Genomic DNA, 17,160 nt, shown 5'->3' with positions numbered 1-17,160 from the left:
AATATAATCTAAAGAATTTTCTATTCTTTATAATTTTTCTTTGATTAAATTCATTTAAAGAGTTGAATTGTTTTCTATACAATTTTAACTTCATTTTTAGAAAAAAATTTTCGTAATAATTCCATTACTTTCATAAATACCAAAATTCTTGATTAAAATTCAATTTTTTTAAATACAAAAATTCTTCGTTGCAATTCAATTATATTCATAAATAATAAAATTTTTAGCAGAAATTAAATTACTTTCGTGAATTTTAATAAAATTCTTCGCAAGAATTCAATTATCTTCAAATAAAAATAATATTCTTGCAAAGAATTCAATTTTTTTGGTAAATAATAAATTTCTTCGCAAAAATTTAATTATTTTCAATATAATTTAAAGGAAATTTCCATTATTTATAAAATTTTTTTTTTATTAAATTCGTCGAAAAATGCAATTACTTTCAATATAATTTTAACTAAATTTTTCGAAATAATTTTTATTTTCTTCGATACAATTAATTGCTTTTTCAAAAATTTTAATAAAAATTTTCGCAATAATTCCACTATTTTCATAAAACCAAAATTCTTCTTTAGAATTCAATTATCTTTATAAATCATAAATTTTTTGGCAGAATTTCAATTATTTGCAAAAATTCGACTAAAATTCTTGTCATGAATTCAATTATTTGCAAAAATTCGAATAAAATTCTTGTCATGAATTCAATTATTTTTTTAAATTCGAATAAAATTCTTGTCAAGAATTCAATTATCTTCATGAATGTAAAAATTCCTCACAAGAATTAAATGTTTTTGCTAAATAATATTTTTCTTCGCAGGAATTCAATTATTTAAAAAATTTTTAATAAAATTCTACGCAATAATACCATTATTTCCATAATATACCAAAATTCTTTTTTGAAATTCAATTATCTTAATAAATAATAAAATTTTTGGCAGAATTTCAATTATTTAAAAAAAATTCTTGACAAAAATTCAATTATCTTCATGAATATCAACATTCTTCCCAAGAATTCAATTTTTTTTTTGTAAATAATGTTTCTTCGCAGGAATTTAATTATTTAAAAAAAATTTAATAAAATTCTTCGCAATAATTCCATTATTTTCATAAATACCAAAATTCTTCTTCGGAATTCAATTATCTTCATAAATAATAAAATCTTTGGCAGAATTTCAATCATTTTCAAAAATTCTAATAAATTTCTTGACAAGAAATCAATTATTTTCATGAATATCAAAAATTTTTTGCAAGATTTCAGTTTTCTTGTAAATAAATGTTTCTTCTTAGGAATTCAATTATTTAAAAACATTTTTATAAAATTCTTCACAATAATTCCATTATTTTCGGAAATACCAAAATTCTTCTTCGGAATTCAATTATCTTCATAAATAATAAAATTTTTGGTAGAATTCCAAGTACTTTTAAAAGTTTCTAATAAAATTCTTGGCTAGAATTCAATTATCTTCATAAATAACATATTTCTTTGCTGGAATTAATTTTTTTTTGTTAAAAAATATGTTTCTTTTTCAGGAATTCAATTATTTAAAAAAATTTTAATAAAATTCTTCCCAAGAATTCCATTATTTTCATAAATTTCAAAATTCTTCTTTGAAATTCAATTATTTTCATTCTTCGCAAAAATTAAAAATTTTTTTGTAAATAATATGTTTTTCGCAAGAATTAAATTATTTTAAAAAATTTAATAATATTCTTTGCAAAAATTAAATTAAACGGAGTACAAAAATAAAAAAATTTAAATTAAAAAAGAGGTGACTATCTGTTATCACAGACCTAATTTTCATTAATTTAAATTCATCTTTAATTTACATGTTTGTAAATTTAAATGATTTTTAATCAACTTTTTTAAAGGATAAATTTTTATCAGACTATTTGTTAAAAAATAAAATAAATTTGAACCCAAACAAAATAAATCCTCCCTTAATTTTTCCTTTTTAGTTTTTAAAAACATTTTGTCCTTTAGCTTCATAATTGAAAATAAAAAAAAATTCCAATTGACAATTTATTTCATCCCAAGAGCGTATTGTGAAAAAAAATCAGAATACCAAAAAGAAATCGTATTTAAAAAATAATTTTCCCAGACCACCCTGCCAGGAACCACACTAAATTCATAAATAAACGGAAAACCACATCCTAAATCAATTTTGGTTAAATTTTGGTAAGGCGAATTTCCGGAAATTGAACGTTATTTCATTTTGAATCCCGTGTACAGACTCACACACAAATATCGGAATTCGAAAATGTCGCTCGGTTAAAGTGATCGATTTAGCAAGAGAAGAGGACACTGACAGGGATTCCGGGGGTGCATAAAGCGAGGAATCAAGTGTTGAGTTCACACCAGCTCACAACCCAATGTGCTTTTTGATGTGGGTGGGCAAAACGCGAGACGAGAGAGAAAGCCAAAGGGAAAAAGGCAGGCGAAAATGAAGAGAGGGACACAGAGAGATAAAAAAAAAGAAAAAAAAAAAAAAAAAAAAAAACGAGGGACGAGGATGAAGTAACTCGTCACATTCTGTCCGTTCAACGTTCGTTCGTTCATTCGTTCATTCGCTCATGTATGTGTGTTGCCACTCCCTCGTGCCGGCGTCCACCAACTTTGCTATTAATAAATAACATTGCGGCCCCGCATTACAGCAAAAGCTTATGGTTCCGCTCTAAATCCATTCTTATATACTTAAATTCTTCTATGAGAGAGCACGGCAAAGTAACGAAAACATCGCCTCGGGGGGAGTAAAAAAGAAGAAGAAGAAGAAAAAAATGATGAAAGGCAAGAGAGAACTTTGTGTGTCTCTCTATATATTTCTCTATAATAAAAAGTCGAGAAAAAAAAAATAAAATAAACTCCAGTGCATTTCACCACAGCGGGAGTTCATATAACGAAACACTTGCTGGCTTTATGAGAGACGTAGGGGTTGAAAGTATTGGAACGTGCCTCGTCCTAGGAGTCCTAAAACAGAATGGAGAAATCAATTTCATCTTGTATGTTTATGCAATTTAATATTTTTACTCCTCTAAATTCAATTTTCAGGCTCAACTTTTAACAGGCAAATAAAAACGAAGACCAAATAAAAAAAAAAAAGTTTAAACTGATCAAAAAAAAGTCGTTTATTTTACCACCTCATTCTTTTGTTATTTATATCCACAGGGTTGCCACGCTTTTTCTCATTTAAAATTCCCTGACCTTTCTCCAGGTTTTCCAAGTTAAAAAAAGGAATTTTTCCAGATTTTTAAAACTACATTTATATTTTACTAAATTTTGTTTTTAATTTTATTTTTAATTTTACCAAACTCCCTGATTTCTAGACAAAACGACTTTTTTTTTGTTCTATTACATTTATTACGAATTTATTTTATTCTTCATTTCTAGAATTTTAAACTAAAATTCTTCTTTAAATCAATTTTTTTAAAATAATTTTTGAAAAAGTTCTTCTTTGAGAATTTTTAAATCCATTTGTTTAAAATTCAATTTTTTCCTAAAATTTCGATTATTTTGACATTCTTCAAATAAATAAATTAGAATTATTAAAAACTTCAAATAATTAAAAAAAAAATTGCATTAAACTTTCTAAGAAAAATTAATTCTAAATTTCCTTAAAAGTCTTGTGAAGAATTTAATTATTTTTATAGATAATAAAATCATTTCGCAGGAATTCAATTATTCTCAAAAATATGAATAAAATTCTTCGAAATAATTCAATTATTTTTAAAATTGACAAAATTCTTCGCATGAATTCAATTATTTTCAAAATTGATCAAATTATCAGCAAAAATTCAATTATTTTCAAAAGTGATAAAATTTCTTTGTAAATATTCAATTATTTTCGATATTAATTTTTACGTACTTTCGATTATTCTGACATTCTTCAATTAAATATATATATTAGAAAAAAACCATGAAGAATGAAAGAAAAATTCAATTAAACTTTTTTATAAAATGAATTCTACAGAATTGTTAATCAAAAAGTAGGAAAAGTTCAAATTTTCAAAGAATATTTGAAACCTTTTCAAAATTCAATTATTTCTAAAAATTCACGCTATATTGCTTTCAATATTCAATAATAATCTCAAATTTTAACTGAAATTTATGTTTAAATTAGTTTTTATTAAAAAATTCTGCGAGAATTCAATTATTTAAATACAAAAATAAATATTTTATTAAATAATTGAATATTTCTTAAAATTGAATTTTTATAAAGAATTTTATTAAACAAATTTTTAAATAATTGAATTCTCTTGACAAATTTTAATAAAATTTTTTAAAAAAGTTCTTTTTTCAGGAATTTGATTAAAATTTTAATTAAAAATAATTGAATTTCTCCAAAGAATTTTTAAGGAGTTTTTGAAAATAATTGAAATTTTGCAAAGAATTTTATTAAAATTTTTGAAAATAATTGAATTCTTGAGACGAAAAATGAAACCTTTTCAAAATTCAATTATTTCTAAAAATTTACGCTTTATTGCTATCAATATTCAATAATAATCTGAATTTTTAACTGAAATTTATTTTTAAATTAGTTTTTATTAAAAAATTCTGCGAGAATTCAATTATTTAAATAGAAAAATAAATAGTTTATTAAATAATTGAATGTTTCTTAAAATTCAATTTTCATAAAGAATTTTATCAAACAAATTTTTAAATAATTGAATTCTTTGGACAAATTTAAAAAACATTTTTAAGAATAATTTTATTTTTCGGAAATTTGATTAAAATTTTATTAAAAATAATTGAATTTCTCCAAAGAGAAAAAAGTTTTTAAAACTTTCTTTTTTTATAAGAGTTTTTGAAAATAATTGAAATTTTGCCAAGAATTTTATTAAAATTTTTCGGAAAATATTTGAATTTCGGAGAAAAATTTATAAAGATTATTGAAATTTTGACGAGAATTTTTGTAAATTGTTGAACACAGTTAAATTTTTGCGAAGAATTATATTACTTTTGAAAATAATTGAATTCTTGAGATGAACTTTATTAAAATGTCTTTTTAAATAATTTAATTTCTTTGATGAATTTTAATAAAATTTTTAAGAATAATTTCATTTTTCGAGGAATTTAATTAAAATTGTATTAAAAATAATTGAAAGTCTGAGATGAGTTTTATTATTTATGAAAATAATTAAATGTTTGCGTAGAATTTTATCAAATTTTTTGTAAACAGTTGCATTCTTTTGGAAAATTTTATTAAAGTAGTAGATTTATTAAAAATCATTGAATTAAGGAAAGTTTTTAAAAATAATTGAAATTTTGACATGAATTTTATTAAAATTGTTGGAAATAATTGAATTTCTAAGAAGAATTTTACTACTTTTGAAAATAATTGAATTTTTGCAATCATTTGTAATTGCTTCAAAATTTAATTTCTTTTAGTATGTTTTTAACTAAAATTCTTCTATAAATCCATTATTTTCAATAATAATTTCTATGTTTTATAAATTTCTTCGCATAAATTCAATTATTTTTGAATTTCAGTTATTTTTATGAATTTTAATGAAATTCTTTCAAACAATTTTATTATTTTCAAAAATTATAATAAAATTCATTGCCCGAATTAAATTATTTTCACAACTTATAAAATTCTTTGCAAGGATTCAATTAGTTTTAAAAATAATAAAATTCTTTACAGAAATTCAATTACAATTTTCAATAAAATTTTAATAAAATATCTCGAAAGAAGTAAATTATTTTCTAAGTTTTAATAACATTTTTCGCAAGAATTTTATTATTTTTAGAAATAATAAAATTGTTTGTAGGGATTCAATTGTTTATAATTCAATTTCAATAACATTTTTCTCAAAAATTAAAAATAATTTTATAAAAAGTAAATTTTTCTTCGCAAAAATTTAATTTTTTTTTGTTAAGTAAGAAAATTCTTTACAAGAAATCAACTATTTTCATAAATTTTAATAATATTTCTCCGAAGAATTCAATTAATTTAATAGTATTTTTCGAAAAAAATTCAATTATATTCAAAACAATTTCACGAAAGAATTTAATTTTGTTCTTAATTCGTTATAAAAATTTTCAATAGAATTCAATTATTTTCTAAAATTTTAATAAATTCTTCGAAGAAATTCATAAATAGTAATATTAATATTTTCAACAACAATAACATTTTTCTCAAAAATTAAAAATAATTTTATAAAAAGTAAATTTTTCTTCGCAAAAATTTAATTTTTTTTGTTAAGTAAGAAAATTTTTTACAAGAAATCAACTATTTTCATAAGTTTTAATAATATTTCTCCGAAGAATTCAATTAATTTTATATATAATAAAATTCTTGTCAAGAGTTCAAATATTTTTATAAATAAAATTTTTTGCAAAAAATCAATTATTTTCACTAAAATTCAAAATAAATAAAATTCTTTGGAATAATTAAATTATTTCTATGAATAAAAAATTCTTGTCATGAATTCAATTATTATTTTTAGAATTAATAAAATTCTTAGCAAGAGTTCAATTATTTTTATTAATAATCAAATATTTCGCAGAAATTCGAATATTTTTAAAAAATAATAAAATTCTTGGCAAGAATTCAATAATTTGTATAAGTAATAAAATTCCTGTTAACAGAATTTCAATTATTTTTAAAAATGTTGATAAAATTCATAGAAATAATTTAACTATTTTCAAAATTTTAAATTCTTTGAAAGTTTTAATAAAATTCTATGAAATAATTCAATTATTCTAATAAATACTAAAACTCTATGTGAGAATTTGATTATTGTCATAAATAATAAAATTCATTCAATTTTTTCATAAATCATAGAATTTTTCACAAGAATTCAATTATTTTTATAAATAATAATTTTCGCAGAAATCTTCTATTAAAATTTTTCGCCGGAATTCAATAATTATTTTCAATACAATGTTAATAAAATTTTTAAAGGAATTAATTTATTTTCAATACAATTTAAATTAATTCCTCATAGAATTTAATTATTTACAGAAATTTTTATGAAATTCGTCAAAAAAAATTATTTTTAAAAATTTTACGATAATTCTATGCAAGAATTTTCCGATACAAAGAGAAAAATCTGGAAGTTCATTCCAAGAGTCGTTAAATTTGTTTTTTTAAAATCTCCGTTTTTTATTTTCTATATTTTCATTTATAGGAAATGCCTTTTTGATGAGAATGTAAATATTTCCAAAGTCCGAAATTCACTAAAAGTATCAATAGCTAATAAAACAGGTAGCCATAACAATAAAATTACCAAGTATTGAGAGAAGAATACAAATTACATAATCTCTAGAGGAAAAAATTTCGAAGTACAAATATTCACTATAAGCTTTCAATAGTTTAGTTTCCATAATTACCTAGTACTGAGTGAAGAATATAAATTACAAACTCGAGAGAAAAAAAAATTCGTAATTTAAATATTCACTAAGTTTTCAACAGTCACAATAAATAATTTTCAGAAAGTAATAGTTTAGTATAATAAAATTACCAACTACCGCGTGAAGAATTATTAAAAGTAATAATAATGAATGTACTTTTGAAATCTAATTTTATAATTAATCACTCAAGTCCCACACTTGAAAGGAAAAGCGTGTGTCTTGTGAGTTGGAAAACCTATCGACCTGAATAGATGAAAGAAAGAAGAAAAAAAAATTAGAATTACACTTGCCTATAGCAATGAATATTGAGTATTATAATGAAGAAAAGACTTTTTTTTACGACAGCTGCTATATTCAATGAAGCATTTATTTCTGCCTTGAGTCGAATATGAATTGACTGATATGCATTTGAAGTACTTTATATAAGCGGAAAGGTGTCGAATGCTATTATATTTTGCTTTATTTCAAACCTCAACGTCACTTCCGGCACTTTTGGCTCCATACGTGGCTAAATTATTGTATCAATCATTCTCGATTCAATTTACAGTTAGGGCATCAAATATTTAATATTTAATTTCCTCTCCAGTTAACAAATTAAATATTTCTTTCTATTCTTCTTTTCATTTCAAAACACCATTCAATTAATCGCAAACTACTCTTTTCTCATTTTTCAAAAATATTTTTCTATACTTGTTATTAAACAAAAAATTATTAGATACACAATTTGCAAAATAATTCAATTTTTATATTTAAAATAAATTTCAATTTCAAAACAAATTAAAATTTAATTATTTACAAAAATTGCAACGAAAATATTTTAAAATTTAATTATTTTCTAGAATTTTAAAAATTCTTGTCTAAATTAATTATTTGTAATTATATATCGAACGTTCTTTGCTAATTCAATTATTTCAATATAAAAATTCAATTTTCTGTAATAAATTATTTTTCAATTTCCTGAAATTTTCTCACGAATTCAATTATTTACTTAAAAAATTAATTTTTTTGAAGTAATAGTCACTGTAACTCTTTATATGATTTTTTAAAAAAAATTATTAACGTGATATTGTCTTGTTAAAGAATTATAAACAAAAATATTAAAAATAATTGATTTTTTGGTCAATATAGTAAAAAAAAATGATTTTTTAAAAAAAAATATTTTAAATCATTTTTGAACAATAATAGGATTTTTAATTATCTAGAATTGAAAAGTTTGGCAAATAATTGAAATTTAACATAATTTTTAGAAAATAAAAACTTAAAATAATATAAAAAAATGCAATTAAACTTTTTAAAAAAAATTAATTTCAAAATTCAATTATTTCTAAAAATTCACACTATATTGCTTTTAATATGTTCAATTATAATCTAAAATTTAAACTGAAATTCATTTTTAAATCAATTTTTATTAGAAAATTTTGCTAGAATCCAATTATTTAAATACAAAAATAAATAATTTATTGAATGTTTCTTAAAATTCAATTCCCATAAAGAATTTTATCGACAAATTTATAAATAATTGAATTCTTTCGACGAATTTCAATAAAATAAATTAATAATATTAAAAATAATTTATTTTTTGGTCAATATAGTAAAAAAATTCTTAAAATTAGTTTTTTAAAAATATTTAAAATCATTTTTGAACAATAATAGGATTTTTAATTATCTAGAATTGAAAAGTTTGTCAAATAATTGAAATTTAACACAATTTTTTGAAAACAATTGAATTTTTTAAAAGAATATTTGGAAAATAATAAAAAATACTTCCTACAATTTATAAAAAATTTTAATTAAAACATAAAAATAAGTAATTTTTGCAAAAATTTAATTATTTTTTACAATTTTTAAATGAATTTCTTATGAAAATCAATTATTTCTAATAATTTTTCAAAAGTTCTTCCAGAATTCAATTATTTAAATTAAAAAATTCAATTTCTTATAATAATTTTAATTTTAACTCTTTATGATTATTTTTTAAAATTGAATTATTAATTAATGTGAATTAATGAAAATATTTAATCATAAATATTAAAAATAATTGATTTTTGAAAAAACATAATAAAAAATTCTGTTTTTTTTTTTGTTTTGAAAAAATACTTTTTAAATAATTTTCGAAAGACAATCAATTTTTTTAATTTTCAAGAATTAAAAAGTTTCCAAATAATTGAAATTTATAGTTAAATATTTAAAAATAATATTTTTAAAAAGAATTTTTACTAAAACTTAAAAAATAATCAATTTTTCAAGAATTTTAATTACAGATGGAGAAAATAAATGATTTATCCCAAAATTTTAATTATATTTTGTAAAATAATTGAATCTTTTAAATTATATTTAAAAAAACTTTTCAAATTATTTTCTTAAAAATATTGTAATGTAAATATTTCTAAACTAACTGAATTGTTTGAAAGAATTTTTGGTCAATTTAAACAATATTAATCAATTTTTTGTAGAATTTTAATTAAAAATTTTGAAATTTTGATTTCTTTAAGATTTAAATAATAATTCTAAAAAAATTAGATGTTTAAAAATAATATATTGTAATTATTTTTTGTATATATTCGAATTTCCGGAAATATATGTATATTTGAAAATATTGAGAACAATTAAATTTAAAAAAATATATATAATGAAAAAATTCGAAGAATTACTTTTGTAAAAATTTTGAATGTAATTTCTTTTAGCTAATTTTCCTTTCAAGATTTTTTACAGAAATTTTTGAGAATTCAATTATTTTCAGAATTTACTATTAAAATTTTTGAGAATTCAATTATTTTCAGAAGTTACTATTAAAATTCTTCGAAATTAGATTTTCAAAAACTTTATTGTACTGAAAAAAGATTAATATTATTTTCAATAAAAGTTTACAAAATTTCAGATATTTAAAAACGTTTTAATAATATGTATTCGAAAATTTAATTATCTTACAGAAATTATTCAGAAATAATTTTTCAAACATTTCACTTCCTAGTTTTTTTCACACTTTAAAAATTGAAATAAGTTGCATTTTGTATTTAAAAAAAGTGTTATTTTGTTGCAATATTTTAAAGAAAAGTCAAAATAGTAGCTTTTTGAAAATATTTGAAAAAAATTCAAAAAGTCGATATTATCTGACAACTTTAATTAAAATATTTTAGACAAAAGTCTTGTTATAAAAATTCATTTTAATTAAAAGTATTTTTTTTTTACAAAAGAATAATATTAATTGTCAAAAGGGAGCATTTTCGAAGAATATTGATTGGGGAATTTTTGTTTCTTTGTCAAATTGAAAGAATATTATAAAAGTAGGAAAACATTATTTTTGTTATGAGAATTTTTCGCCCAGAAGAGGTTTCAATCGTTATTATTTACTTACACCCTTCCGCACCCTCGACTCGATTATATGACGAAGGGAGAAAGTGCTCTTTCGACACACGATGAATTCTCATCATGAAAAGACTTCTTCACGCAGCTGGAGGCAATTCAAGGGTACAATATTTTTATAAATACCATCAAATTGAAAATTTTCCATGTTAAATACCTTTTTTCCGAATCCTTCAAAAAAAACATTTCAAACTTTCTTCTTCACTCAAAAAAAAAGAAATTCGTTTGAAAAAATTCCACAATTTTCCAAAAAAAATCCAAACATCTCTATCCTCGCAATTGAATTTCGATAAAAATCTCTCCTTCCTTTTCTCTCTCTCATTCCTTCGATCCATCACTGTCAATTCTTCAATTCGAACAAAATTTTCTATTTCGCTGATGAAAAAACTTCGCTATCACTCGGAAACGTTGAGAATTTCGATCATTATTGCAATTCCCTGAAAATAATAAATACAAATAAGATTAGAATTCCAATTTCACATCATTAGAGCTCATTAAATCTGCGATTGCAAATAATTTCACTTACAGATAGCGACAAAGTATATCAGATATTTTATCAAATTGGAAAAAAAATGAAAATTTTTAATTTCTAATCACTTTAATCGAAACTAAATTACTGGACATCATTCGTGAAAAAAAAGAAACGAAAATCACAAAACTGGTTGATAAATAAGAAAGATAAGGAAAAAAAGTTGTCTCGATTCGTCAATATTATAATTTTATTCAGTCTATATACCTTCCTCGCGATGCACAAAATAAATAACTTCTTGCGCAAGTATATCCAGTAGTTCTCATAAATATTTATAAAATTTCCCTTTTATAAACTATTAACCACCAATCATAAAAAAAATTCCCTCAAATCACATTATCTCTAATTCCCGTTTCTCCCCTGTAATTACTAACATAAAATCGAAAAAAAATCCCAAACGACAAAAATTAAAGAATCAAAAAAAAAGAAGAAGAAGAAAAAAATAAATTCGTCAATAAAACAAAATTATTTGAAACACGATCATCAAATTTAATTACCAAACTCTTCGCTAATTCCAATTTCCATCTTCTTTCTATTAAATTAAATTTAATCGATCGTAATTTTCATTTCTTCTCTCTCTCTCCTAAAAAAAAAATTTTAAATCGTTAGAAATCTTCTCTCTTTCTCTCAATCGATTAATCCAGCAATTTTATTCGGGTTATGCAGTTTACTTTAATTATTCCCAGTCATATCGTGATTTATGTTTTATGTATAACTGTTCGGACTTATCTTTTCAAGAGCTGAGAGTCACTGCCTTTGATGTGCCGCGAAGCTTCGTTAAGTTTTTATTAACAGTATAAATAAAATTGTGAAAATAAAAAAAAAAAAAAAAGGAAAAAAGGAAAAAAAAAGGAGAAAAGAAAAGAAAAAAAAGAATATTTCCAAGGCATTCTATAAGACGTCATTTCAGAACGATATATTTACACATGTGCATATCTTTACTAATTATTATCCCTCTTTATGATTATTTTTATAGCGTGTAAATATTAAAAATAACACCTTCAAAGATTTTTCTCTACCTTTAAAAAGAGCTTATTATATTCCATCAAAATGTAATTTATAAACTTTATGGTAATTTGTTTAGTATAGGCAAAGGCAGTTAATTAAGTTATATAACTCAAGAATCAACCACACACACACACTCTGGTGTACATTATGATTAAAGGCAAAAATTCACATTATCCGCTTTAAGAGTACAATTAAACATCAAACGCGTATATTTTCATCGAAATCAACTCATTAAAGAGTTAATTACGAAAAACAGGGATTTTTAAACAAAATTCACATTTTTACAATTATAATTTTTCAATTTTGAATTATGATTTAGACACAAGTATTATTAGTGATAATTAGTGAATTACAAAAAAATTTTAATTTAAAAAATTCACGAAAGAATTCAATTTTTTTCTTAATTCGTTATATATACAATATTTGAAAACAATTCAATTATTATTTTCTAAAAATTTTAATTAATCTTTCGAAACAATTCAATTATATTTATAATTATTATAGTAAAATTCTCTGCAAAAATTCAATTATTTGTAATACTTTAATTACATTTCATGAAAGAATTCAATTTTTAAAAAATTTTAATAGTATTTTTCGAAAAAAATTCAATTATATTCAAAACAATTTCACAAAAGAATTCAATTATTTTCTAAAATTTTAATAAATTCTTCAAAGAAATTAATAAATAGTAATGTTTTAAAAAAAAAATTGTTCCGAGGAATTTCATTATTTCCAAAAATTTAAATAAAATTCCTTGAAAGAATTCAATTATTTTTTTCAAGAAATTTCAATAAATCCTTCAAAACAAATTCCAATTATATTTATAATTATAGTAAAATTCTCTGCAAAAATTCAATTATTCTTAAAACAATTTTAATAAAATTTCACGAAAGAATTCAATTTAAAAAAAAATTTTAATAGTATTTTTCGAAAAAATTCATTAATTTTCTAAAATTTTAATAAATGCTTTGAAAAAATTCAATTATATTCAAAACAATTTCACGAAAGAATTCAATTTTGTTCTTAATTCGATAATAAAAATTTTCAATAGAATTCAATTACCTATTTTCAAAAATTTTAATAAATTCTTCGAAGAAATTTATAAATAGTAATATTAATATTTTCAACAACAAAAAATTGTTCGGAGGATTTTAATTATTTCTAAAAATTTTAATAAAATTCCTTGAAAGTATTCAATTATTTTTTTCAAGAAATTTTAATAAAATTCTTCATAACTATTTAATTATTTTCATAAATAATGTAATTTTTTGCAGGAGTATAATTATTTTATTATTATTTTTTTAATAAAAATTAATTTTTATTCAATGCAATTTTAATAAAATTCCTCGAAAGAATTTAATTTTTTTCACAGAATTTCCACAAAATTCTTCAAAATAAATTATTTTATTATTATTTTTTATAAGAATTCAGTTTTATTCAAATGCAATTTTAATTTTATAATAAAATTCCTCGAAAGAATTTAATTTTTTTCACAGAATTTCCACAAAATTCTTCAAAATAAATTATTTTCATAAATGATAAAATTAATTGCTCGAATAAATTATTGAATTATTGAATTCGTCCGAAGAATTATATTCAAAATTTTTTTAAATAATTGAATTCTTCCGAAGAATATTATAAAAAATAAAAAAAATAATTGAATTGTTGCATACAAATTTATTTAAATTTTTGAAAAGGATTAAATTCTTGCGAAGAATTTTATTAAAACTTTTGTAAATAATCAAATTGTTTCGAAGAATTTCATTAAAATCTTGGAAAATAATAAATATGTTAATATATTATTAATAAATAATTAAAAACAATTAAATGGTTAATAAGTAAAAATTAATTTCATAAATGATAAAATTCTCCACAAAAAATTCAATTATTTATTTAATTCAAACAATTTTTTTTAAAGAAATACAAATATTTTCAATACAATTTTAATAATATTTCTCAAAAGAATTCAATAGGCACTTTTTAAAATATAATTTTAACTAAATTCCTTGCTAAATTCATGGAAAGAATTTTTTGTCAAAAATTATAATAAAATTCTTAGCAGGAATTCAATTATTATTGATATAAATAATAGAAATTTTTTTAAGAATTCAATTATTTTCTAAAATTTTTATAAATTCTTCGAAAAAATTCAATTATGTTTATAAATAGTAAAATTCTTTGCAAGAATTCAATTTTTTTCTTAATTCGTTATTAACATTTATTAATATTTAGGTTTTATCGAAATTATCGAAATTTTGTTGCATTTTCTATTTATCGCGCAGATAAAATTCTAAATAGATTTTGTAAATAAAACCGAATAATATAAAAAAAATTCCAGAAGTAGAAAATATAGATGATTCAATAAAAAAAACAAAAATCTCGATTAAATTTTATTTTGACCTTGCATTTCATATGAAACGATAAGTTTAAGTTCCTCTCATATATCTATTTCTAATCATTCTTAGACTTATGCAATTTAATATAATAGATAAAATAACTATTCTTTTCGTCATCAAAAGAAACTTGCCCTTGAAAAAAAAAACGATAAAGTCTATTTTATTACCAAAAGAAATTAAATTTTCTTATTTTCCTTATTTTTCACTGATTTCTAAATTAAATTATTAAAAAATTCAATAATTTTGTTGCATAAAACAAAAACAAAAAAAATATTCCACATTTATTTTTCCCCAGGAAGTAAATATATTTAAAAAACTCAATTTCAAATATTGTGAAATATTTTAATTTAGTAAAATTTTTCGAAAATAATTAAATTTTGTAAAAGAAATTTTAGAATATATTTTAAAACAATAAAGTTGCTGAAGAACTTTAATTAAAAATATGTAAGAAAATACTTGATTTCAAAAATTTTTTAAAAGTTCTTCGAAAACTCAATAATTTAAATACAAAAATAATAAAAAATAATCGTTTTTCTGAAGAATTTTAATTACAAATATGAAAATAAACGATTTTTGCAAAATTTTAATAATTCTATGAAATTATAATTATTTAAAATTTTAATGTATACGATTTTTGAAAAAATTTTAATTTAAAAAATTTATAATAAAAAAATTCTAAGAATTAATTTTTAAAAATTATTATAATAGAATTTTTGGAAAATAATTGAATTTCCAAAAAGAATTCGTGGAAAATTTCAAAAATTTATCAATTTAGTTTAAAATTTTTTTAATTAAGCATAAGAAAATCATTGATTCTTAAAAAATTAAACTCAAAAAATTTTGGAAATTAATTTTTTAAAAGTATTTTTAAATGACTTTTCATAAAGATAGATTTTGAGAAATCAGTTACTTTTAAAATTTGCAATATTAATATTCTTCAAAATTTGATTTTTAAAAATTTTAATTAAAATACTTTAAAAAATAATTTTAAATTTAATTTACTTTAAAAAACAATCATAAACATCATTACTAAATATTTAAAAAAAACAATTTTGCATCTTTATTACAAACATAATTTATTTTCTAAAAAATTTTACTAAATTTCCATTATTTAAAAATCTTCTAAATATATTATGTTCAAAATTTTAATTATCTTGAAAAAATTTATCAAAAATAATTTTTAAAAGGTTTACATATATTTTGCGAGCTATTTTTTACACTATAAAAATCAAAATAAGTTGCACTTATTACCTTAAAAAAAAGTTGTAAGTATTTTGTTGAAATATTCGTAAAAAATGTTGAAAAATTCCCGATAAATAATTTAGAAAAAGGAATTAAAAATACGAGACGTAGAAGTTAAGTTATAGATTTAATAAAAAAAAAATAAAAATCTAGTTTAAATGTACGAGATTTATTTTGACCTTGCATTTCATATGATAAACGATAAGTTTAAGTTCCTCTCCTATCTTTTTTTAATCATTATCTTAGACTCATGCAATTTAATATAATAGATAAAATAACTATTATTTTTGTCATCAAAAGGAACTTGCTCTTGAACTTTAGATAAAAGTCGATTTCTTCCGTTTGGTATTAAACCGTAAAAGACGAAAAATATTCCAATTAAAATCTCTTATTTAAAATTGCATTAAAACAGCATTAAAATCGCAGTTTCAAAAATTAACCTCAAAAAGAAATTAACCCTAAAAAATGTTGAAAAACCTCAGCAAAATATCGAGTTAAATACCTATATTAAATTACGGTAGAAGGCCCTAATTTTTTTTCTCCTTTTATAATGATCCTCAAGATGCAATTAGAATTCGCTTATTAATATTAAATGAATGCACGTGTTCGGACAAGAAAAATACATGTGTGCCCCTCACGTGCGTCGATATGTTCAGACAAGAAAATTCATCTGAATTGATGAACAAACCCGCGTGTTCTCCCTCTCGTGTCATCTCTTCTCTCTGCGAGGAAAAAGAAAACAACAGATGCGAGAAAATAAAAAGCCGGCTTACCTTTCCGGAAGTTCCAGAAGGAGAAGTAAGTCCTTGACGAGTTGCTTCGCCATCTCGGCATCGGGAAACAATGCATTTACAGTAGGAACACATTCATATTTTTACACCTTTTCACATAAACAAACTGCAACAAAAAGAAAATTCAAATATAAATTTAGAGAATTTTTCTCTTTTTTACATATAAAAAAATCCGCTTGCGGAAGAACCTCGTGGGTATCGATTCATTTCTTTTCTCTAAACGAAACAAATATAGCCATTGATTGTTCTTTTTACTTACATTTACTTCAAAACGAAATGTTTTCCAAGTTCTCTAAGCACTACATTTTGAAATTACAATTTTTACTTCCGCTTATAATTAATAAACGATTCTAATTAGATTGTAACGAACTACAAAACGCCGGAGTTTAAGAGATTTTCACGAATTCCAGGAAACGGCCGTTTGGCGCCACCTGTCGGTAACTTTTCGGATTGATTTCTCTATTCAACGGATGGTAATCT

General features: G+C 20.8%; 1 protein-coding gene across 3 annotated transcripts in view; it reads right to left on the bottom strand.

Moving 5' to 3' along the window:
- LOC122507078 overlaps positions 1 to 17,141 on the bottom strand; it is a 63,587-nt gene extending 46,446 nt beyond the window's left edge. The window contains exons 1-4 of one of the 3 annotated variants that reach the window (XR_006302083.1): positions 16,940 to 16,953; positions 16,663 to 16,786; positions 10,872 to 11,151; positions 10,707 to 10,802 (exon numbers count right to left, since the gene is read on the bottom strand). Coding sequence is in view for 1 of the 3 variants with exons in the window: in XM_043619587.1 (XP_043475522.1) it covers positions 16,663 to 16,715 (53 nt within the window). In the remaining 2 variants the exon portion in view is untranslated. Of the gene's footprint in view, positions 1 to 10,706; positions 10,803 to 10,871; positions 11,152 to 16,662; positions 16,787 to 16,939 lie in introns of all 3 variants that reach the window. The other 2 variants (XR_006302084.1, XM_043619587.1) reach the window with 2 other exon arrangements.
- Between the last annotated feature and the right edge of the window lie 19 nt (positions 17,142 to 17,160).

This window comes from Leptopilina heterotoma, unplaced genomic scaffold, assembly GCF_015476425.1.
Source record: "Leptopilina heterotoma isolate Lh14 unplaced genomic scaffold, ASM1547642v1 Lhet_45, whole genome shotgun sequence".
In the NCBI taxonomy this organism is placed as follows: Eukaryota; Metazoa; Arthropoda; class Insecta; order Hymenoptera; family Figitidae; genus Leptopilina; species Leptopilina heterotoma.
This window is presented reverse-complemented; position numbering and strand designations above follow the sequence as displayed.